The following is a 26,566-nucleotide window of genomic DNA, read 5'->3' as shown; positions in this document are numbered from 1 at the left end:
ACAAAAAATAAAAATACCGTTCGATTTGTTCAGATGTCTACCTTGTCCTGTCATTTATATATTTTAAGTTTTTATTATTTCATTATTTCAGCACTTTGGTATATTTTTATTTTTTTTATGTAATTATACACAATAAAAAAAATTATTTGGAATTTGTTTGAGATCAATTTCCTAGTTATATGATTATATTTAGAATATAGGAAAATATAATATCTTATCAATATCGAGCAATATATTGGCATACACATGCTTGTGTAGATATATGGATAATACAAATATGCATATCCATAAATGCGTATCGTGCTTTCTTTATCAATAACATGGTAAATAATATTTGTAAAAAAAATAAAGCAAAATTAATTATATATATAAAGGGGGTGAAATGGTGATTTTTTTTCATTTTGAATGATATAATAAAACCATAAAAAATATTTTATTAGATGGTCATATTGAAATTGCAATATTATATTTAGAACAATTTTTTTTATGCGAAAAAAGTATGTCATATTGTATTTGCCATTTAAAGTACACATATAAGTTGAGTATTCCATCGTAATTGGTCAAAATTGTATTAATGAGTCGTAGGATAGGAGGAAAACATACATTATATGCGCATACTTAACAAAAGGAATATTATATATAATATCAAAAAAAGCACAAAAATACAGTATATACAAATTGGGGAGGGACTTATATATCCTATTATTAAATAAAAAAAATTAAAAAAAAAAATTTTAATACGTATAATTATAATATATTTGACGGTGGGTGGAGACTACAAAATTAATTAGCATTTGTAATAGCGAGTTCTTAATTTTGAATGACTTATTTTGTTTTTATTTTTTTTATTATGCGTATATAGGATATTGATAAATGAAACAAATATATAAAGGTGAATTTTTTTTTTTTATTTCCCATAGCTGTTTATTATTTATTTTTTTTATGCATTTATTTTACATTTCATAAGATACAATATTTATATATTTTATATAAAACATTTCATTGTAGATATATAAATTTTGTATTTTTTATAGTAATCACAAAATATATATTTGTATAATGTAACTTTCAATATATTTTCCCCTTTTATATATAAAATTCATATTATTTGTTAAAAAAAAGGCATAAATGAACGATAAATAAAAAAAAAAAAATTTGAAATAAATTTGTATAAAAAACCTTAAGTTATACTCCAAAAGATATTATATATGTCTAATGTGGTATATTAGAAAGTAAATTATAAGAATATAAAATTATTTGTTATTTTTAAATCAAATGAAGTATTTTGAAAAAGATGCCCATAACAGCAGAATATACTATGAAAATAGGAAACATGGATTGATAAGAAGTGAGTTTAAAAAAGCTTATAAAAAAATAATATGGCCAATTAACGCTGGATTATATGATATTGATGATAAAAACATAAAAAAGGAATTATGCGTTGTAGTAACAAATATCCCAGTTTATTGGACAAAAGATGATATTTTATGGTTTTTTCGAGAATATTTTTATAAGCTAGCTATTGATAAAAATATACAATTCCCATTAATAGAACATGTACACTTAATAAAAAATGATAAATTGGCAGTTTTGGGTTGTCATGATGGATCATCAAAAGAAACAATTGAAAGTTTGTCTACTTGTAAGTTAAAAAGTGGGAAAGATAAAAAAAAAATAGTTTTATCCATTAAACCATATCAGAAAAAAAATGATACAGAAGATAATGAAAAAAATGAAAAGGGATATAAATATGGCAATGATGGTAATTCAGAAAAGGAAAAACGAAGTGAAGAAGAAAATAAATCTAATAGTAAAATCATGACTCGTTCTTTAACTCCGCCAAAAGGTATGAAAAAAAGGAGAAACATTATTTAGTGCATATATTGTAGTTATTTCATATTGATACGTGTGCATAGAATATATTTATAAATGTGTTTGTTTTATCAACTTTTTTATTTTCTTTTTTAAGTACCTATAATGCATAATTCGATATACACTTTTTTATTTGCACAATTTTTAGATAACGGAATCGAATGGCCAAATGATCAAGATTTAAGAAGTTGCAAAGATATGGAAGTAAGAAAAAAACTTTGCGTTTTTGGAAGATATAAACCGTTGGATTGGGGTGTAAAGGAGTTATCAGAATTTTTAACTAATTATTTTGATATCTTAAAAAAAGAGCATTCGAATTTTGAAATTCCCCAAATATCAGATATATGGGCAGATAAAGGGACGCATTTAATTACTTTGGCATGCAAAGATGAAAAATCTAGATATAATATATTATTAATTAGAGCGTGTTATTTAAATGAAGAAGATGCAAAAAACAATTTAAAATCATCTTTAAGAGTTTGGTTACAATTTGAAAAATGGAGTTCATTTAGAAATACATTTAATAATAAATATAAAGCAAATAATAATATTATAAAAAATTATTATAATAAATATTCTTATATTAATGAACGTATAATAGATAAGAATAATTATAAAAGAAAAATTTTTAGAAAACCAACATATGATGAGTTTCCAAGAAATAAAGTTAATTCATTTAGAAATGATATTAATAATCAGTCAATGAAATTAAATAATATGTCTAATAACAACAATTATTATTATAGAGATGATAGAGGTCGAAAGAATTATGATAATACGCATGGCTCTTTTTCAAATAATGGATACCCTGGACATTTTAATAAATATAAAAAAAGAACTTCCCGTTCTCGATCTCCACAAAATTATTATAATAACAAAAGATTCGAAAGATCACAATCTATGGAATCAAGAAAGAGAACATTTAATAATCATTGGAATAAAAATCACAAACCATACAATCACCATTTTGGGGATAAGTTCAATAGAAAACCATCTTATTTCGAAAAGTAAAATTCGGATATAAGATGGGAATGTATAAATATATTATATATATTTTGAAGTCAGTAAATATGTCCAAGAGATGACAAGTTAAATATATTTTTGTTAGCTTTACTATTTCTCCCTCCCCCTTATTTATTTAATTTTTTAAATATATTATAATTACTCTTTTGGATTAAACCCACTTCATTATATTGTGTATAATAGCACATGTGAAGTTATGCGAATAGATTTTCGCGTATTTAACCATAATTCTTATTTTTATTATTTTTTTCCTACTCTTATCCCTCATTTGTTTTATGTAAGAACATAAATACAGATTATTTAGGTGTAATTTATATGATGTTTTGTTTATACAATTATTAGCATAATGATTTTATATATTTGAGGTTGATATAAATTATAAAGATATTAAAATATGGAGTAATTTATTTAAAGAAAACACCCTTGTTACCTTTAAAAGATTCACACATATAACAATTTTACAATATGTAGTGTGCATTAATAAGCAACTGTATATATCTTTACATATATTTTATTGAAAATAAAGAAATAAGTTTTCAGAAATGTGAATAAAAATATTTAAATTATATATAGATTAAAAACACATGTAACATTTTAAAAAAAAAGTGAAAAATAAATAGTTAAATTGCAAATATGTAAATATAAAATATCCAAATAATATTATTTAAATTATTATGAATATCAAGAATAACAAGTTAATAAACCATTCGTCAATTAAACAATGTATCAGCAAAATTGTCTTATAAATATATGTACATGTTTTATGATTCATTCGTAATTATACGCAGAAAATAAAAATATATATAGTTATTAGAATTCGGATTTTCAATTTGTTTTAACAATTAAAAAATATTTAATAAAATTTGGCATACAATTGATCCAATTGTTAATAATTAAATAAATAAGGTCATCCTTTACACTTTGCATAATTCATATTTATAGCCTTTTTATTTTTCCGCAATTAATAAAATTTTATATCGATGTTAGTATGAAATAATTGTGCCTAATTTTGAATTAATTTATGAATTTTTTAGTAAATTCGATTTTATTTTGTTTATATTAAACTTTATTTTTTCTTATTATGTCTAAGTAATTTATTGTTTATGTAGATGTTTGCATTTATGCATATTTCTAATATGTATATTTTTTTGTAATTAATGTATTTCAAATAATACTATTCATATAATATAGCATGGTAAGTTATTATTATAACTAGTTTATTTTAATTCATTTGATTTATCTTATTACTTTCTGTTTTTTAAATAAAATTAGACATGAAAAAAGTCGCTATATAAAGTTTTCAAATTCTATAAATTCTTGAGTATTTAATTCAATACCTAACTTTGATTCCTCATTATTTATGGAAGATATATGATTTTTTTTTTGTTTCTTCTCTATAATGTTATAAAAATCATATGGTATATCTTGGTTGTTTTTTTTGTGGTTTTCTTCACCCTCGTTTTCCTTTTGTTTTTCAATTATTTTATTAACTATTTTTAAGTAGATCATTGGATCGAAATTACAATCGAATTTTTGACTTATGACAGTATCCGATCTAATTAATTCCTCTAAATAATTTTGAATTATATAAAGACTATAAAGTATTTTACTGTCTAATCTAATGATGTTTCTATGTAGTAAGTCATTAGTTTCATTTATTTGATTAATTTTATTTTTTACAATATTTTTTTTATATTCTTGTTTATTAAGTAATGATGTTAATTCTTTGGTATTTTCTTTTTTTTTTGTGAGAAAATTATTTAAAATTGATATAATATCATTCTTTCTTTCATCATACATATCATATTTTTTATTTATGTTGCAGCATATATTTTCAATAGTTAAGGTATTTTTATTAATTTGTATTTTTTTTTTGTTTAACTCATGAAAGATGTATTTCATTTTTACATTCATATTATTGATTTCTTTTTCTGCATCAATTATTTTTTTTTTTAATTTATTTGTTTTTAATTCGGTTAATATATTATTTTCTTTTTTTTTTAATAAAACATCTTGTTGGTTTATCAATTGCTCGTAAACTAGATTGGAGGAATATCTTATTTGTTTAATTTCATTATCTATGCTTTTTATTTCTTTTTCCTTAATCGCTATATTTTCTTCTATATGCTTAATTTGACTTTCTATATTGCACATTTTTAGAGTAACTCAAAATGTGTAAGATAAATGAATACTATTGTGTTATTGTGTTATTGTGTTATTGAGGTTGTGTATTTATTTATTTTCATAGTCATATGCTACTTTGGACTTTTTTATAAGAATTAGTGGGAAAATTAAGTCCACACTTGAATTAAAAGTTGTTTGAATGAGAAAAGATATGATTATTTTGATGTTGTTAAATAAATATAAAGTTATTTATGTATATACATTATATATATATATACACTCCTTCATATAAATATTTCTTATTTCTTTTTTAATGAGTATACATTTTAGAATGTAATTATTTTCATTATATCGAATAGACCATTTTATATATAATATGTAGGAAGCTATATGAAAAAAATTTTTTTTAGCATATTTTATCTTTTAATATGTTTATTAAAAAAAAATATATATGCATGTATACTTTTCCTCTTTACTATGCTAATAGGACTATAAATTTATTATTTGGCATGCTTGTAAAAAAACATAACAATAAAATAATAGGACATGTCGTAAAATTGTGTGTAAAAATTTTTTTTTTTACAAATGGAATATATCGTATTGTGATTTTAAAAAGTATTTTAATAATGTTGATTTTGTAAAAATAAAAAATATATACTGTTTTAAAAATAAAATGTAAAAGTCAATAGTTTTAATTTACAAACCTTGTTAAGTAGGTGTAAACTTTGAGAAAAATGACGAAAAAGACATTGCTCATATTATCTACAAACGAATGAATATATAATAAGAAGAGGGAAAGGCTAAATGCATAAACTTAAAACAAGTTGATTGGTGTTAAAGTTTAAAAAAATATGGTAGAAAAAAAAGTCATATTTTTGTATCACCCAAAAATGAACTATGAGAACATTCACTAGCTGGTGATGATTTTTCATAAAATATTGGATTTATTTTTTTTCTATTAATTTCTTCCATTATTGTATCTTCATTAATATCGATGTTTGGATTTTCAGTGGGTGTATTATTAGTAGAACAATTGTTATTGTTGTCTATATTTTGGGAATAAGTGGAATTTTGATTAAAAATATTTTTTTGATCTTCGATATTTTGAGCTTGACAATTTAACTCCTGTGTATTTGTTAAATCACATTGGGACATTTTATCTACTTTTGTACATTCTTCGGTTTCTTCGAAAATATTATATTTTTTATAAAAATCCCAAAATGATGCAAAGAAAGGGGCAAAAAATGGAGCAATAAATGCCATCGAACTTGTTAATATTGGGCTTGAAGATACAGCACCTTGAGATGCAACTGCTCCTGGTATTACTGTATTGGGTATGGCTGCTGATAAAGGAGCAGTTGAAGAGGCTATTACAGGGGTCACAGCTGGGGAAATAGTAAATGGTATACATCCACAACATGTGCCTGAACTAATCGATCCTGTTATGGCAGCAACGAACGAAGTTAAGTGGTGCGGCATATTTACAAAATAGAGAAAGAATGGGTTGCGTGTGTATTTATTTATATATATGTGTATTCCACAGAAAAAATGATAAACACGGAATTTTATAAAAAATATTTAGGGAATAATTTGAAATAATTTAAAAAAAAATGATAAAAATAAACTAAGTATATCAAAGATAATTATAATTATGTTTTATTTGATTTCTATAACGGTATTATGATACTTTTTTTAAATAAAAAAAAATTCATAAAACTTGTAATGCATAATATTTTTAAAAAAACGAGATAACGAATAAATCTCAAGAAAAAATTAAGGTTGCATTGATATAATAAATATAAATTTTTTAATAAAAAATTGTCATATTTTTATTTTAAAAAAATATTTTGTTTGAATAAATAGGAATACAAGACGTTTTAGAGAATGTATTAATTCGGTTAGGACAATGAATATATATGTATGCATATATTTGTATACTTATGTATTAAATAGCATACACAGATTTTTGTTTGCACTTTTTTTACTTAATATAAGAAATATATGTCATGCCATTAGTAAGGATACCCAAATTTACACCTTAAAAGAAATTGCTAAAGTATATATTAATATGGGAATCTGTATTATATATACAATTGAAAAAAAATATTATATAATTGTTCTTTCGTTTTTTTAAGTCGATATGAGAGACAAATAATTGAAAAAATGGAGAAAAAAAATAATATTAATTTTTAATTTAACGTAGTAATGTTAGATTTTTTTAATAACCATAAAAACATAGGAAATAAAAACATAGGAAATAAAAACATAGGAAATAAAAACAATGCTTATGCATTTATTTAATTTTGAATGCAAAGATAGAAACCTTAGGGAATTTTTTTGTAGAAATGGCATGTTGGAATAAGTTTGTGCTTATGGCGCAATAATACATGTAAATTTCAACATTTTTTTAATTTTCAAAATAGTAAATTTTTTATATACTTTAAAAATTTAAAATAGTCTATTTATTAAATTCTACACATGAATAAATTGATAAATCAATAAGCTTGGACAAGGATATATAAATATTGTATGCTAAAAATGGTGCAAAATACACTATAGAATAAGAGGGTTATTTTATTCCTACATTTCTTTAGGTTATTAACTTAAATTTTGTGAGAGATTATATAATTAATAGTTTTTTATAATTTAAATGATGGGTATTCAAGTGAATAGTTAATATCATATTATTTATCTATTTTGTGTATATATTTTTTTTAGTCTCAGTTCAAGGATAATATAAATATATACGAATGAATTTAAAAATGAATTGCTCATTTTAATTCAGAAATATGTGTAAGTGGATACTGCCTCGTATTTTTCTATCTATTAATATGATTACGTATAAAAGGGAATGCCCAGAAAAGGTGTAATGATAAAAAAAATATTTTTAATCGGCAAAAAATGTATTAATAATAAATATCCAAAAAACATATACATCAATGAATGTATTTTTATTATGAAATAAAAATGGGATATACCATATATTGTAAGCATAAATTAAAATAAAAAATGAGTTCGTTAATATATTAATTTAAAAAAAATAAAACATATCGATATCAAAACAACGCATTTATGTATAAATATTAAGAAAAAGTCGCTTATGCATAATATAACACTTTTTAACAAAGATATTACATATGTTAATAACAAAATTAAAATTAAATGATTAAATGGTAGCTTGTGTATTGTTTAGTGTATAAGAATGACATGTAGCTATGAAGATGCAATCTTATGCATATTGTATATGTACTGATATATATTAATTATTGTAAAATAATTTAAAATATGTTAAGGGTAATAACCAAGGTGGGGATAAAACTGTGGAAATAAATAATAATAATAAGAGTAACGAATAAGAATAAAAACATTGTTATATGTGAAAACAAAGATAAATATTTTTAAAAAAATAAAAAAACGAACATATTTGGCGAGTGTAATTGAAGATATCATTAAAATGATAAATTTATAAACATGAAATATAATGTGTAGGAAAGCAGGAGGAAAAAGATAAAGAAAAGAAAAAAGGGGAAAGAAGATGACTTCAAGAAATATAATATCATATTTTAATAATGTTCAAACGGAGAAAAAACAATTATCAAGTAATTGGTTGTTAATAGATAATGAAAAAAGTTATTGGGATTATAAACGTCAAAGCTATTTATCATTTATATTGTCATTACTACCATTATTTTTGATAAGTGTAATACATTTATCAATTATACTGAATGGTTATTATATTGGGCATTTATTCTTAACAATATCATATTTGCTTTCCATTTGTTTTTTTATTTTATACTTTTACAATTCTTATACTATATTTGTTTTGTTTGTATTTTTGTCATTTATAATATCCTTATGTTTACATGAGTTTGCTCATGCTTTAGTTGCTTACAAATATGGCGATATTACAATGGTTTATAAAGGGTATTTATATTTGGACATTTTGAATTATTTGGACATATTCCATACGTTGATAATACCATTAATAACATTATTTATAACAGGATTTGGTATACCAGGAAATTTATATTGGTTGCAACTGCATTTTATAAGAAGTAGATTTCAGTTATCTTTTATATTTTTGTCTGGTCCAATATCAGATATTTTATATATTTTACTATTTGTTTTTTTTTATAACATGTACACTTTTTTAAAAAATAATAAAAAATTGAATGTGAATCCCCATCCTGCTTTATTCATATCTTTAGCAACATCAATATCTTTCCTAGTAGAATCATTTCTTTTAAATATTTGCCCTATTCTTGGATTTGATGGATGGGGTGTTATCGAGCCATATTTGCCTTATTTCTTAAATGACTTGTAAAAATAAAAAATATGAAGTTATTTAACCGTTTATATAATTTAATGTTATGGATTGTACCAACAAAATTATTTAATAGATGCAAATGTATCATTTTGCAAATATTTTTTTTTTGTTTTTTTTTGTTTTTTTTTAGAATCAACGAAGAGATTGTGTACAACTTCTTATCTTACGTGTGTCCACTTCTTGTTTTTATATATTTTAATTTTATTGAGGCAAAATTTCTTTTTTTCACAAAAATTACAAATTATATATTACAAGATCTTTTGGGAATTGCAATATATCATGCAACCTTTGGCGCCGATTCATTTCCAACATTGTATTCATATCTCAAAAAAATGTAATGTTTTAAAAATATTTACACAAATGTGTGCATTATTATATGCATATATATCCTTTACTTTTTATTTTTAAATAATATATTTTTCTGTTTAAAAATCAATGTGTTATTTTTTCATTTTTTAAATATTTAACGTAAAAAAAAACAAATTTTTAAATAATAGTAGCATAATATCGATATATAAACAATGGAAATCATATATTAAAACTTGATATTTGTATATATATAACAAATGAAATTTTCTACAATAAAATATTGGTTAAAAAGGGAAATGGAATAACATCACTATTATGTAACTTCAAAATGAATGTTGGCACAAAGTGTATATGTATTTGAACGATTTGAATTTATTCGAGATAATTGGTGATTATAATAAATGGCCTTAATATATCAGAAAGGTAAAGTGGCAAATAATCAAAGGGGCATACTTGTGCCTTATAATTATCATTTATAAATGAGTTAATATTTATATTAAAAATAGAATAATAATAATCTGCGAACTTATCAATTTGTTGCAATGTATTATACATTTGATCTATATATGAAGATTTATTTTTCGAAATAGATGGATAAAGATAAAACTGGAAAAAAACACTTAATAAATATTTTAATGATAAAAATATCATATAAATATTTTTATCAATAGATTTATCTTTTAAGTCCTGAGATGTAGTCTTTATCGTTAATTCGTATTCTTTTGAAGCTATTTTAAAATTACAATTATTTTCATAGTTATATATAATAAAATCAATACATGTAATAATACTATTACATAATATGGAAAATACATCAAATTTGATATTTGTATACGATTCATATTTTATTTTTTCTGTATTTTCGAACTCAGTTGAATTTTCAAAATTAAGAATTTTACATAAGCTTATTAAAATTAATGAGCAATAAGGGAATTTATATGAATTGTCTATTTTATTATCGCTATTGATATTTTTTAATATTTTTAATACAATATTTATTTTATCAAAGTTTATATCCTGCTCCTTTTTATTATATATGTAATATAACAAAGATTGAATTAAATACTCATAATAAGTATATTCAATTTCTTGAGCCTTTTCTTCAATTATTTCAATATCTTCTATTATATATTCTCTATTTATGTAAATAACATATTCATTTGAATAGTCTAGTAGAACATGGGAAATATTTACTTCATATTTTTTAATTAAGTTGAGAAGTTCTTCATTTTTTAAAGCATTTACTACCATTGATTTATTTGAATTACTAATTTGTGGTTGGTTTATGTCTCTGTTATTATGATTGTTTGGAGGATTATCCTTAATATTAATAGAAGAGTCTTGAAAATTCTCAATTTTACATTTTCGATTATTTATATTATCCTTAGAAGATGGATTTATATGTATATTAAAATTAATTCGTACTAAGTAGTTGTAAAAATTTTGTAAAATAGTTCGCGTTTGGGAAGATATACTTAGATTATTGCATATTTTAATCATATAAGCAATTGCTAAATTAAGGTTATACTTTTTACTATATATAATATAACACATCGAAATTATTAAACTAATACTATTCATTTTTTGTTTATTTGATTCGTCTTTTATTCCATCATTACATATTATTAAAATATTTTTTTTTAAATTATTAGGCTGATGCTTATTGTTATTTATAATAGCATTATTTTCTAATATGTTTTTTCCAGACTTGTTTATAGTATTATCAGAATTATTTTCAATTTTTCCGTCTTCTATATGATCAAAATTTATGTTTAAAACCATACTACTTATAATGTGAGAAATCATACAGTTATCTAAAAAGCTAGTATAATTTATGGAATCATCTTTTTTGAAGTTTTTATGTTCAAGCTCTCCTTTTGCAGTATTGTACCTTAAATATTTGATCCCTTTATTATTTTTCATAACAAAACCAGAGGAAGTCAAATCATATACGCATAATATTTCTAAGTAATGATATACAAGCGCATTATTAATATGGATCAAATTTCCTACATAGACATTATCACATATTTTTATGGGATAGTTAATATATGAAGCCAGAGAGTCGATAGTGCTAAGACTATTAATATGATTAGGTGTGGTATTAAGAGTAGTATTTACAATAATAGAAGGCATGGAAGCATCTTTTTGATCACCCTTTAAGCAAAGAAAATAGAATTTTTTTTTCCAATTTGTATAACCTCCTTTTAAAAAATAAAAATCAGCTTTAAGTTCTGAAAAATGAAAAGCTACAATATTTTGATACTTATTTAGATCTTGAACATCTTCATTATCATAAAATATAATTTTAATATTTTCGTTTTTTTTTTTTATTATTTCATTTTTAATTGTATTTATTTTGTTAGCATCATTTATGTGTATTGAATTTTTAATATATCCCTGATTATGGAAGTTTTCATTTCTTATATCTACGATAAATATAGTTTTATTTTTCCCCTGGTCTAAAAGAAGTTGCATATAATTATATAGGTAGAAGGAGTTTATTATTTTGAATTTTATTTTTGCATTTGATAAGATATTATATTGATTGTCAGTTTTGATGCTGTTATTTTCCTCTTCGTTTTTGATTTCCTTTTTCAAAGCCTCGAAATCGATGGGATCATATATCATGTTTTGCAAGAAAAGACTAAACAAGTTTGAAATAAAAACAGAGAGACGTACGAAACGTTTATTCCTTAAAATGTATATTATAAGGGTTATATTCGAATAAAAAGGGAAAGAAATACAACAATTATATAAAATGATATTCTTATTATATGATATTAATGTATTACATTCTATTGGCGTGATAATTCATGTATCCTTAGTATATGGCCCTTTTGGGAAAATAAAAAAAAAATAACAATAAGGAATAAAAAATAGGGATTATATTTGATATGCATATATATTTTGGGATTATTTCGTTCGTTTTATTATTTATTTATTTATTATATATTTTTATGCATTTTTTTTATATATCACATTTTAAATGCACAGGTTAGTAAATATGTTTATAATTTTAGGAAGTAAAAAAATGTGTTGCGAAAATAAATGAAGAATAAGGAATTTTGTAAAAAATAATGCAACGGTAAAAATTATGGAAAAAAAATAAATGTTTCATTAAATTTTTAAAAGCAAAGTGATAATAAAATATATTTGATCTTTAGTATTTTCGTCATTAACAAATAAAATAACAGAATGATTGAAACAGGCGTTTCAAATGGAAACCCGAATGATGGAGACAATTCTTTTTTGTATAACGATAAATGCTCTCTTGTTTTGGTAATTGATTATGAGGGGAAAAATGAAAAAGATGTCTATAAGAGTGTAGATAAAAATGGTGAAAGTAATGTAATAAATTTGTTGGATAATATAAATTATGAGAAAGAAAATGAACAAATGAATGAAGAGTTGAATGATGGAACAATTAATGAAGAAAATCCTGAATTACATAATCAAAATTTAACTGATGAAAAATTTGAAGAAATGATATTAAGTACATTCAAAAAGGATAATTTTGGAAAAATAAATAATAGTAGTAAAAAACATGATTCATTTAAAGAAAGTATAAAATTGAATGTAGGATTAGATTATTCTAATTTTTCAATAGATACACCATATAAAATTATTAAATTTATAACAAAAGGAAGTCATTTTCTTTATTGGAGTGATGATGTATTAGTTGGTACTAGAAATGATATAACTAAAGAATTTAAAATGAATGAAATGAAAAAAAATAATTGTGAAGAAATGAGAAATAGTAGATTTGTTTACTTTGATGAAGAAAATAAATTATTAGTCTTAAAATATAACTTAAAAGATAAGAATTTTCAATATTTAAAAGAAGACAATAGTATTTATAAATATTTTTTTAATCTTCATAAAATTGATTTTATGGATGATAATTTAATCAAATATAATAAAGACTCTATTATGATTTATCCATACACATATACAAAAATATGGAAAAGTGTAACTAGCTATATTAATGATGAAGTAATCAATAAAATCGAACCTGTTAATAAAACGTTTTCTTCATCTTTTTTAGAAGAGGACAAAAAAGATAAGGATAGTGGAAATAAAAGTGAAATAAATTTTCATAATCAGCCATACATGTTTTATTCTGTAATTCCAAAATATCCTACAAATATGCCAAGTAAAAAGGAATCCAAGAAATATGAAGAAAAAGAAGAAAATAACGAGGTATGTAATGATAAAAATAGTAAAAAAGAAGATGGTGTTTCAGAAGAAAACAATGGATATAAAAATAGTGAAATAGATAAACACACGGAAAATACAGCTTATTTCGAATGTATTAATATTGATAATAAATATAATAAGTATATTCCCTCAGATTTAACTTTGATAAATTTAGAAAAATATTGGATATTGGAAGAAATAATTAAACAAGAATATACATACATATATTATAACGATGAAAAAAAAGAAGCGTTTTATAAATATTCTAATAAACTTTTTTACATTTTGGGGGAATTTCAATTTTCTTTTATCCTATTTCATATAGGGTTTAATTATCAATCTTTTATACAATGGAGAAATTTATTTGAACTTTTTTCAAATTCTCAAATTTTGGTGACTAAGCATCCAGGTAAATTGTGTTTCTATTTTTTTTCCACTACATTATTATAAAATTGTGTATATGAATTAAGAAAGGAATATATTGAGTGGATAAGCATATATGTATATATTTTACATGTTAAAAAAAGTACATATTGGTCCGTATTTTTTCTTTATAGATTTCTTTGAAAAACTATTAAAGGTTGTAAGTATTCATTTAAGCTATTTGAGTGACGATTTTTTTGATAATAAAGAAAACAGTTTCATTCTTTTTGGAATTTATAATATTTTTGATATAATTAGCAATATAGAAGATACTCATGAAAATATAAAAAGTGTTGTTGATTCAATAGATACAATTATTTATAACAAGTTAGGTTTGCATATTCCAGATCTATCTTTTGTATACGAGGAATATCAGCCAACATATGTTAATGATGACTAAAAGTGATAATTCTATGATCCTACAAAAAATATAAAATCATAATAAAACTCTTAAAACATATATAAATTTCTTTATGATCCAAAACATAGAGATGTCAACAATTGACATTTGCCATTTTCAACTATATTGTTAGGATTTGCTGCATATGCTATTATATATATTTTTTCCTTTTTCATTTTGAATATATAAAATCTTTGGAACATTTATAGAACTAATGAGAGGTTCTCATTGAAGACCAGGTTTTATATAAGTATTAATAAAATGATTATTTAAATATATAAATTATTATAAAATATATAGAGATAATTACTTGCTAATTTATATTTTGTTTTTGTACCCTTGTACAATCCGTACGCTTTTTCTTTTCAATTTTTTTATTTATTTTTTTTATAAAAAAAAATATCCATGAATAAATTGTTATGTGATAACGTAGAAAAATCGCCATAAACTGTTATACACATTGTTTTCCCTACTTTTCTAAAGTTTGGGATATGCATGTTATTTATATATGCACATGTATTCATTTATATATGTATAATATATTTTTTAAGAAAATAATATAAATTTGTTATTGAGAGCAAATATGTTATATTTTTGAACAAAAATTGAGATATCTACTAGTACAAAATACATGCACTTAATATGTTTATTTATTAAAGAATATTACTCAAATTATATTCTGCATAAAATATTATTACAATAAAAATATTTTAGTTGAACAGTGATGTTAAAAAAAAAAAAATATTAAAGATAGTGCTAAAAATATTTTGTTTAAAAAAATATGAATTAAGCATAAAAAACAACTTTCATGCTTTTTTATATTTAATTTTTTTAGATTTTATAGATAAAAATATAACAAAGGAAAACGGTAAGGAATAATACAAAAGCGTTATAATTAATACATAAAATAATATTACTTTAATTATACACAAACGTGTGGAAATTTTTAAATAAACAATATTTTACATATATATGTATATATGCTTGTATTTTTATATACATTTGTAAGGACCATCAAATTGTAGGACTTGGTATTAGCTAGTACAAATATATGCATATACAACTTCTACATTTTTAATTAACATAAATGAACAAAAAGCTGTATATGCATATATAAAATCACAATTTTGTTATAGATATAGAAAAATGAACTTATGAGCATAATATTCTATATATATATATATATATATATAGTATCTTTTACTCTCTTATTTATAATATTTGTGCTTATCATTCAATTATACATCTCTATTCTGATTTATTATTTGTTATTTGCATTAAATACCAAAAAAAATATTTCAAAAAGTTATATAAGTTATTTCGTTAATGTTTTAAATATTACATTAATTATAGTTTTTTGATACACCATTTTGTAAAATGGAGAAAGAACGTACTAACATAGAGGAAATATATAATTTTATATATTTTAAGGATGAAATAAAAAGAGATAAATTTGAATATTACAAAGATGTGATTAAGAGTATATTATGCAACAACAATGAAGAAGAAATAGTTGAGTTTGTTAATTTGCTATTTTTTACTAAAGACATAAATTATATAAAAAATAATTTATCTATATGTTTAGATTTACTATCAAAAGTTATAAATGAATTAGATAATGAAAAGTTGAAAAATAATTTGTATATGTATATATTGAAAAGAATAAATAGTAAAATACACTTTATTGACAATTTTAATAAAGCATTAGTCTGTAAGAAAATATTTTTCTTTTGTTCAGAATATGAGAATTTATTAAAAGACATAAAAGAATTAACATCATTTAATAATTTATTTATAAGTTGTTTGGAGTTTTTAGATAATTTATTTTATAGTAATGATAAATTAGAAGAGTTAAATACAAAGTATCGTTTGATAAAAAAAAATATAATAAAACAATTGATACGTATATTTGTTAATATAGGTAAAAATGATGATATAGAGAATGACTCCAAAGGTGTATACAAATTAGGTGGTGATGAAGAAATATTAGAAGGGGCGGATAAACGATTTTATAACTTTTTACAGTTGTGTAATTGTAATACGAATGGAAAAGGTATTTATTACATTGTTGTAGAAGCCTTTGGACAATTTTTAAATAGATATAATAATAGTTATAATTATATAAACGATAATAAAAGATATATAAAAATATTATCACAAGGATTTATTAATCTTTTAAATTCAAATAAAGAAATATTATTAAAAATAAATAAATCATTTAAATATATATTTCAAGCATGGAATGATGAAAATATTTTTGGTACAATACTAAATAATTATCATAGATATGACGAAGTAGCCTTAAAAAATGCATCTGCTTTTTATTATTATTGCGATTTATATAATAAAGACCATTTAAATAACTTGCTAGAAATAGTTATAAATTTGAAAAAAAATAAAAATTTGGATAATTGTGATATATTATATTTTATCATTTTTTATAAATTCCACATAAATAATGATAACGATATAATATTAAAAAAGATGTTTGAAAATAGTGTCAAACTAAACTTAGTAAAATTTAATGAGAAAATAATTTTTTTAAAAAGTGTAAAATATCTTTTATCTATGGAAAAGAGTAAAGAAATAAAAGACATTGTTCTATCAAATAAAAATATGATAATAAAATATTTAAAAAACGATTTAAATGAAGATGTACAATTAGAAGCTTTATCATTTTTGAGAACTGTTTCATGTGTTTTGAAAAATGATAAAGAAATATATTCATCTTTTTCTAATTCAGTTTTTGAGATTATGGAAAAATTTGGGAAAACAAATGAAAAGTTTTTATATGAAGCATTGTTATATTATATTGGTTCTGTTAACATTATAGACACAAATGAAAAGTTTTTAACTTATATAAAAAATTTATTAAATTTATGTTTAACAAAACAAATATTGAAATATATATTTGGCACGAATTTATTTCTTCTTTTGTTAATTAAAAGTAAGCATATATCATCTGTGAAGAATATTAATTCTTATATTACTGAAGGTGTGAATAAAAGTATATATAACAAAGACGATATATTTTACTTATATGATATAAATGAAATTAAGAATATTCCATCGAATAAGTTTTTCTTTTATTTATATTCTCTTTTACTATTGCTTGAGCAAATGGTTAACGACGATAAAAGCCTATGTGTTGAGTACATGAGCAAGGTGAATAAAGATTTTGTAAAATATATATGTTTTGATGAAATAAATTCAATGCATTTTCAAAATGTATTGTTCAGGGAAATTAATAAGAAAAATAAGATAGAGGATTCAGTAACTCAAGCATCAGATAAAATAATTGGAACTGGTTCGCGAGTCGAAAGTAAAAAAAGTGAGAGTAATTCTCAAATAGAGGGTAAAAAGGGTATGTCTGTATCACAATTAGGAATCAAACAACTTGAAGATAAAAATAAAAAATTAGATAACTTGCATGTGTTAATTTTTGGAATTATTTTCGGGTTTCTTAATTATTTAGAAAAAAATAAATATGACAAAAAAAGCGATATATACAGAAAAGCAGAAAAGAGTTTCCAAGGCTATACATTGAGTTTAAAAAATGATAAAATAATTAATGAGGGTAATAACGAATATCAAAATTATGTTGAAGATTTTGAAGTTTTATTAGATATATTGTTAATGAAAAAGGAAATATATGAATTATTTGTTTATCATTTTTATATATACTTATATATGTATTGGGATACAGATAAATATCGTAATAATAATACATATGTTTTAAAGAAATTTATTTACATATTATTTTCTTATGCTGAAAACGTTGAAATGGATCAGATTGAAAAAGAGAATATCTATATGTTATTATTTTTGTGTTTTTGCCATGAAAAACTTTATTATAAGAATATGAAATGTTATTTAACACGAAGAAGAATGAAAAATGTAATTTCAAGACAAGTTTTAAACAAAGTTAATTTAGATACAGTATTAGCTTTTATATTAAAAGGGTCAAATTATTATAATAATAAATTACACAAAAAGGTTTGCTTCAACATGATTGAATCGCTTTGCTTATTAAAAGATGTTGAAATTAATGAAAATGGATTTGCAAAAGATAGAAAACAAAAGAAGATGGACGATTATGGATTAAGCCATGATAATAAAATTGGGATAAAAAAAAAAGAAAAAACAATATGCCATATTTCGAAAAAGAACATTGTAGACACAGATCACGATGCTAGATCAAATGGGCGAATTTTGATCACAATAAAAGATGATAATATAAAAAATAAGTTAATAGTATTTACAACTAGCTTAATTGATATACTAGATGAAAAAAGTGTAAAGAATATTAATGAAGATGAAATAGAAATATGTAAATGCCAATATAATACGTTATATTCTGATAGAAATGTATATCAAGCAACAGTTGCAGTTGAAAATAAGAACATAAAAAGAAACAAACATTTATTTTCAATGTATGATGAAGAGACTGCTGAATTAATTATGGAAGAAGAATTAAATAAAATTAAAAAACAGACCAATACAAATTCTCCTAAGAATAAAAAGGGTGTAAAAGGAAAAGGATTAACAAAAGAAGATCTTGAAATTGAAGAAATAAAAAAACAAAATATCATACGTAAAAGGGTCTATGAAATAATTGAAAGGAATAAATATATATTAAATTGTATTAAAGAAATGAGTTATATTAGTGACATATTTAATCCAAGTCATATAAATATTTTTATAAAAAAAATAATGATATTTTTAAAAAATGATTTAACATCTAGATACTCTCAAAAGTATCTAAATGTAATTATTGATAATATGATTAGTACTAAAATGTTAATATGCAAAAATAAGATTACTAGATGTTTGTATAATATAAGTAAATATAACAAGGGTGATGATTCAGCTATATTGATATTTAGTTCTTTTAATATTAACAAAAAAATATCCTATGTATTGACATTATTTTTATTTCCTATAATTCTTAATAGTATTAATATTATTAATGACAAAGATTCCACATTAAATATATTAAAAACGTTGGACATTTTATTGTATTCTAAAACTAAGATAAATGATGGGGATATTATCAAATGTTTACAAATATGTTTTGATAAATATCCAGATTTAGATACAGAGCTTGAATCATTTTTATACAATTTTAATTCATATTTATTAAACCAAAAAAATATAAAACAATTTTTACAATTATGTGTAACGGATAATGAGCAACGTCGATTTATTATCATCAAATCGTTGCATAAATTTGTAATAGATAATTTTTGTTCGAATAATGAGGGAGATATATATAATGATAAAAGTAAGGAGTCTATTGTGGAAATGTTTAATGATGAATTTATACACTTATATATTAATATATTTAAAAATGATTATAATAAAGATACACAAAAGATGTGCCAAGAAATATTATCAAAGTTGAATATTGCACCTGTTTCTGATCAAAGTAAATTAATAGATTCGTTACAAAAGGAATGTTATGATTTTCAAGATATGGTATGTAAAACAATAGCATTTTCGATTGATAAAAAAAATACCAAAGATTTAATTTTGCAATTGACATCTAAATATATAATTTTTAAGGAATATGGTAAGATTGGTATTTTAAAAACTATAGATCAGCTAGCGAAATGTTATTATATTAATGTTATTGATAATGTCGAATTTATTTTAAACTTTTTATTGGGTTTATGTTTAGAAGAAAAAGCGGATATAGGCAAAATAAAAGATTATGTAATTTTATGTGGTACTTCTGTTATTAATAAATATAATGAATATTTGTTAAAATGTATGAAGAGATACCAACAAAATGGAAAGGGAAATAAATCAGGTTTTAATAGGCGTACTAGAGATGCAATGAGCATAAGTGATGATTATAACGATGAAGAAAATAGTTGTGGATCCGATTTCTTATCATCTGACGATGATATGGAAATTCTATCCAATTGTAGAAATAATAATGGATCGAGCAAAAAGAAAAATAACAAAAATGTCAGTAAAGAATTATTCGAAGAATCATTTAAGAAAATATATAATGTTTTGAACAAATATCGAGATAATAAAAAAAGTAAAAATAAAACCACTGTGGATTTAATTGTTGTAATGTTTTACGGATGCTTAGGATCGAATTTAAAAAAGGAATCGTTAGAATTGTTGAACAAATTAATAGAACAAATATTGCATAGGGATACGGATAATTTTACGCAAATTGAAATTAGTAATATAATACCCAAGTTTATAGAAAATTTAATGCAGGGTAATAATGACGATGAAGAGGATGAAAATGGAGATATTGAATATAATATAAATGGCGAAAATAATAAAGCAAAAGGAGTATCTATTGATGATAAAACTGGAAAAAATAACAAAAAAAATAGTAATAATAATGTGGATGGCAAAGATAATAAGAAGAAAGCAAAAAATGCTAAAAAATCATCAATAACGGGTGTTTCAATAGATAGCTTAATTTATTTAGAAAAATATGATGTTAGTTTGCTGATAGAAAATATATTTAAGTTATTAATTAGTAACAAAGAATTAAAAGTAAGAAAAGGATGTTGCCTCTTATTAGGTAGTGTTATAAAGGCGCACGGAATGGGTATCCTAAAAAGTTATAATATATTGGATAAGATTAATTCGAATATTAACTCAGAAGATATAATTAAAAGACAAAGTTTTTATTTAACATATGGATGCTTGTTTAAAGTATTAAAACATAAATTTGAGCCATATATCTTAAAAAATTTTAATTTGTTATTAGAATGCTATAAAGACAATGTAAATAACATAAGAGTATTAGGTATAAATGTTGTAGAAGAGATATTAAATGATATAGGTATATATGGTTTGAAAAAGATTATGCCTTTTATTATATTTAACTTAAAAAATCAGAGTATAAAAAGTAAGGACATAATAGCATATTTAGATATACTACATTTAATAATTTCTAAATTTGATATAATAAATAATCTTGATAATGAAACTTTAGTAAGTTTAATAAATACATTATGTGAATTAGTTTCAGATACAAACGCAAAAGTAAAAGAAATATGTATTAAAATATTTAATAAACTTGAAAAGAATATAACAAATATGGAAATAAAAAATATTAGTAGGCAATTATTATTATGTATATATTCACCAAATGACAATCATTTATGTGATTTTTTAGATATGTTTGCATCAATATCTTTTGAGTATAAAATTAATAATATATCTTTATGTCTGTTATTTCCAATAATTAAAAAGGGTATTAACAATATAAGGTTGGATATAAAGAAAAAATCGCTACAAATATTTTACTTTTTAATACATCTAGTAAATGACCAATCACTATTTATTATATATTTTGATAGCATATTTAAAACGTTAGCAATCTTATTAAATGATGCAATACCAGAAATACGATACCTTACAGCAAAATCAGTAGGAAATATTTCCCAGTTTTTAGATATCAATAAAAAATTATATTATATACAATATATATTTAATATTTTATTAACCACTTCATCATTAGTTGAAAAAAGTGGTGCCTCTTTGTGCTTATGTTCAATTTTATCTAAATGCTCTGAAAGCATAGCTTATAAGTTTATTTCAAAAATGGTTCGAATGATTGATGTTAAGAAATATATAGAAGCAAAGAATATTCAGTTGAAAAAAAGTTTGAAGGAAAATAATGAAAAAAATAGCAAAGGTAAAAAAGGTGCAGAAAATAAAGAGTTAAAAGGAAAGAAAAAGAAAAAAAATGCCACAAATAAAATTAAGATGGGATCAGATTACTCAGAAGATGATGAGGATTATTCTGAAGAAATCGAAGATGACGAAAACAGCAGTGAGGAGAGCTATGAGAGCATAAGTGAGGAAGACGAAGAAGATGATGTTGAAGATGAAGATGGAGATGAAGAAAATGAAGAAGAAGACATGAGTGATAATTCTTATGAAGAATCCGATTTTGAAGATGATTATGAAAATGAATTTAGCGAAGAATCTGAAAAAGAAGAAGGTAGTGATTATGATGAAGAATATGATGACGATGATGCAGCATTTACAGATGAAATGAGTGAAAATAATGATGAATTATTAAACAAAGGAGATAAAGATTATTATTTAAATGGATATTATTTAATAGAAAAGAATGAGGATAATAGTTATTGCTTAGAATTCGACGATGATTTAATTAATTGGAAATTAATATACGATAAAAAAGTAATAAATAGTGAAAATTCCAAAGAGGGTTTAATTGGTTTTTTTATTTATATGCCTGAATGTGAACCATATTACACTGAGAAATTTTTAAAAAAAATATTTCAAAAATTGATGTTATGTTTAAATGATAATAATGAAAAAATACGAGATATTACATTAAGAGCTTGTAAAGTATTAATAAATGCTTATTCAAAAAATAATACATCATTAATTTTGAAATTTATTGAAAATAAAATATATAATAGATATTGGAGAATACGAAAAGATAGTGTATTATTACTGAATATATTAATTGAGAAAAATTTAGAAATAAACAAAGAGGAGAAGGATATAGGAAGGTTGCACGTGTTACATGAGCGTTTTTATTTTATGTTATCATTGATATGTATAATGAAAAATGATAAAAATATAAATGTTAGACAAACTTCTTATAATATATATAAGAATTTTGTAAACAAAAGAATATTACAGGAAATGTGGCCTATATTATTAAAAAAAATAACTCAAAATTTATCATCAAAAAATAATTCGAAACAATATATTAGTGCATTGGCATTAGGGGATTTAGTATTCAAAACCGATTCGAATTCCTTAAACACAATAATAGAAAATATGATTAAAGATTTTAAAACAACAAAAAATTTATCTATAAAAAAAGGAGTTTCTCTTGGATTTTATGAAATATTTTCAAAAGGCAAATTCAATAACTTAATAGTAAATTATATACATGATATTATTTACATGATAAAAGAATTAGCATGTAATAAAAATGCATCAGATATAATTAAATTGTTATCATTATTATTAGTAAATATTGATAAGCATGTTTTAAAAGATATTATCAATGAATTAGTTAACACAATAGTTAACAATAAGAAGGATGATAAGAATAGTACCAACTCTTCGATTTCTGACGAATTAATAAGTTTCAAAAGTATAAAATTTTTTTTAAATATTCACACAGATTTAGTTATCGACTATCTGGTTTCCAGTGCTTTAACTCCTCCATACAATTTCGGAAAGTTGAAATTATTATCATATGTTTCATATGCTAAGTTAGATTCATATTCTCATTTGTTTATTAAGATTATTCATATTTTTATCGGATTGATATTTTTTAATTTAAAGGATGAAAATAATTATCCATATGATACTAAAAATTACTCAAATGTGGAATTGAGTTATAATAGCAAGGATAGTGATATTCGAAGGAAGATAAATAATAGTGGAAGTTTGAGTGAATCTGAGAAGGAAATAAATAAGTTTGATCCAAATTCAAGTAGTAATAATGATAGACATGCAAATTCTGAGATTTATGATAATGCTGAAAAGGATCCAAAGTTTAAGGAACTATATAAATATAAACAAGAAAATAGTTTAAATTTCGAAGAAATAATAATTTGCTTGAAATTATTTTTGAAAAATATTAATGAAAGAAATATAGATAGCATAACCGAAATTTTATTTTCTGAGTTGAAAAAATATGACTGTAAAATAGACTTGTCATATAGCAATATAGAAAAATATAAATGTGAAGAAACTTGTGAAGATAAAAAAAGTGAGGGAATATATACATTAGAAGAGTATTCAAAAGTTATTTATGGAGAGAAATTAAATGAATTAAAAGATAAATGCGAATATGCCAATTTTTATGGAAAGGTACGAGAAATAATTTTATCTATTTTAAAATATTTATTAGATATAATAAATGAAGGAGATATATGTTCAAATAGCAATGAGCATCAAACACAAGTAGAAAATGTAAATCACGGAAACACAATTAAAAACGTTATAAATAAAAAAAAACATATTCGCAAAAAAATAAATATACTAAATGAGTATAGAATAGAAACTTATCTTACCGCTTTGTCAAAATATGCATTTGTGGATATAAATAAAAATGTATTAGAAATAGCTTGTGTTATTTATATGTATTTAATCGAGTTAGTTAAAAAAATCGATAGTTCTTATAGTTATATTGATACGTTTTATAGTATTATTAATAAATATAGTACAGATAGCAATTTTAATGAAATTCCTGATGATAAATATGAATTAGTTGGATTAAATTTAAACAAGCCATTATTTTCAACGTTCATAAATTTATTTACAAATGTAATATTGTTATCGCCGAATTCAGATATAAAGATAAAAGCTATTGATACGTTGAGAAAACTATTTTTATATACGAATAAAGAGATATCGAGTGGATTTATTTTAAAAACATCAGGCGCATTAATACGTATATTAACAAATAAATATATAGAGCAAGCAAAAATATATATTTTTTCGACTTTTGAAGTGTTAATTAAAAAAGGAAGCAATTATATAAAACCATTAATACCACAATTACAAACCTGTATTATAAAATCATTAAATAATGAAAAGTTAAAAAAACCAATTATACATATATTAAATATTATATCAGAAAAAAAATTAACACGAGGAGATTTATTAGTAAATGACTTATTAAATAATATTAATGTCCAAATTAGTTTACATCAATCTATGACAATATTAATGGTATTATCAAATATTTTAAATAATAGTGATTTAAATATTAAAAATATATTAAATAAAATTATTACATGTATTAAACCGCTATTTAATCATGCGAATAATGAAATATCTTTTTATTCATGTAAAATTTATGTATTATTGTGTTTATTTCACGCACCAAATAAAAAACAATATTTAGAAGGAATATTACCATTATCCAGTAAAGACAATATAGAAGCAACTACACATTATTTTATGTTGCATTTAAGTGAAGTAAATAATTTTTATGATATATTGAAAAAAGATAATTTGTTGGACAATTTTAAAACATTATATATTAATATGTTGAAAGATGGAAATACCAATTTACAAAATATTATTTTCCAGATTTTTTATAACTTATCAAAATGCGACGATGATTGTTTAATTTTTATTTTTAACAATTTAAATTTGTTAAAATTGCCTCCTTTTGTTATGATTTCTATTGAAATACATCGATATTATTTTAAAGCAATTAAAAATATATTCAAAAAGAAACCAGACATATATATGACAAATATTCCAAACTTTTTGATTGTTATTGAAAATCTTTTAATGTGCACAAGTACTACAATTCATGCTTTCAAGCTATTGGTAAGATATTTCATAATTTCATTTATATATACTATTTGAATACATGGATATTATACATTTTTATTATAGTTCAATCTTTGTTTATTTTACTGTATAAAATTCATGAGCCCATTTAAAAAATATTCCAATTCATTTTATCTAATTGTTTTTTTTCGTACACAGGGAGAGAGATGTGCCTATCGCTTATTTGATATAGGTAACAAAAATCAGTATGACGCTAAAATGACTATTTTAAAGGAAAAACTGGAAGATAAAAAGTATAGCAATCTAGTTGACTATATAAATACCGTTTTGGTTAAAAAGGGAAATGTAACCGATTCGGAATAGTTATACTTCTTTATTCTGTTTAATTACATTTTAAATATTTTTAATTTTTTTAAAAAATGGGGAATTTATGCATGCACCCATTTTATGCATATTTGGAGTGGTATATGCGTAACTGCATTGAATGTTTGTATTGAAAAATGAAGTTGTAACAATAAAATTACTAATTATTAACTAGCCATTTTGGCATTTAAATTTTTAATTTAAAAAATAAAAGTAACAAATAAACAAAACAAAATAAAATT

General features: G+C 22.1%; 7 protein-coding genes across 7 annotated transcripts; 4 read left to right on the top strand and 3 right to left on the bottom strand.

Annotated features, from left to right (window-relative positions):
• Nucleotides 1-1,275: 1,275 nt before the first annotated feature.
• On the top strand, nt 1,276-2,883 carry PY17X_1406100 (conserved Plasmodium protein, unknown function; the record flags this gene model as incomplete). The annotated part of the gene is made up of 2 exons (XM_022957416.1): nt 1,276-1,846; nt 2,021-2,883. The coding sequence occupies 2 exons, from the start codon at nt 1,276-1,278 to the stop codon at nt 2,881-2,883; spliced, it is 1,434 nt and encodes a 477-aa protein (XP_022812814.1).
• Nucleotides 2,884-4,182: 1,299 nt separating this feature from the next.
• Nucleotides 4,183-5,049, bottom strand: PY17X_1406000 (conserved Plasmodium protein, unknown function; the record flags this gene model as incomplete). The annotated part of the gene is made up of 1 exon (XM_720247.2): nt 4,183-5,049. The coding sequence occupies one exon, from the start codon at nt 5,047-5,049 to the stop codon at nt 4,183-4,185; it is 867 nt and encodes a 288-aa protein (XP_725340.2).
• Nucleotides 5,050-5,886: 837 nt separating this feature from the next.
• Nucleotides 5,887-6,498, bottom strand: PY17X_1405900 (conserved Plasmodium protein, unknown function; the record flags this gene model as incomplete). The annotated part of the gene is made up of 1 exon (XM_720246.2): nt 5,887-6,498. The coding sequence occupies one exon, from the start codon at nt 6,496-6,498 to the stop codon at nt 5,887-5,889; it is 612 nt and encodes a 203-aa protein (XP_725339.2).
• Nucleotides 6,499-8,554: 2,056 nt separating this feature from the next.
• Nucleotides 8,555-9,684, top strand: PY17X_1405800 (site-2 protease S2P, putative; the record flags this gene model as incomplete). Its single annotated transcript, XM_022957415.1, has 2 exons — nt 8,555-9,339; nt 9,477-9,684. 2 exons carry the CDS (start codon nt 8,555-8,557, stop codon nt 9,682-9,684), a joined length of 993 nt encoding a protein of 330 aa, XP_022812813.1.
• A 343-nt stretch (nt 9,685-10,027) lies between these two features.
• On the bottom strand, nt 10,028-12,286 carry PY17X_1405700 (mitogen-activated protein kinase phosphatase 1, putative; the record flags this gene model as incomplete). Its single annotated transcript, XM_720244.2, has 1 exon — nt 10,028-12,286. The coding sequence occupies one exon, from the start codon at nt 12,284-12,286 to the stop codon at nt 10,028-10,030; it is 2,259 nt and encodes a 752-aa protein (XP_725337.2).
• Nucleotides 12,287-12,853: 567 nt separating this feature from the next.
• Nucleotides 12,854-14,678, top strand: PY17X_1405600 (AAR2 protein, putative; the record flags this gene model as incomplete). The annotated part of the gene is made up of 2 exons (XM_022957414.1): nt 12,854-14,264; nt 14,413-14,678. The coding sequence occupies 2 exons, from the start codon at nt 12,854-12,856 to the stop codon at nt 14,676-14,678; spliced, it is 1,677 nt and encodes a 558-aa protein (XP_022812812.1).
• Nucleotides 14,679-16,055: 1,377 nt separating this feature from the next.
• Nucleotides 16,056-26,324, top strand: PY17X_1405500 (translational activator GCN1, putative; the record flags this gene model as incomplete). The annotated part of the gene is made up of 2 exons (XM_022957413.1): nt 16,056-25,997; nt 26,160-26,324. 2 exons carry the CDS (start codon nt 16,056-16,058, stop codon nt 26,322-26,324), a joined length of 10,107 nt encoding a protein of 3,368 aa, XP_022812811.1.
• Nucleotides 26,325-26,566: the final 242 nt, after the last annotated feature.

The sequence above is a fragment of the Plasmodium yoelii genome (genome assembly GCF_900002385.2).
Source record: "Plasmodium yoelii strain 17X genome assembly, chromosome: 14".
Lineage (NCBI taxonomy): Eukaryota > Apicomplexa > Aconoidasida > Haemosporida > Plasmodiidae > Plasmodium > Plasmodium yoelii.
Note: the sequence above shows the minus strand (reverse complement) of the source record. Positions and strands in the feature narration are given on the sequence as shown.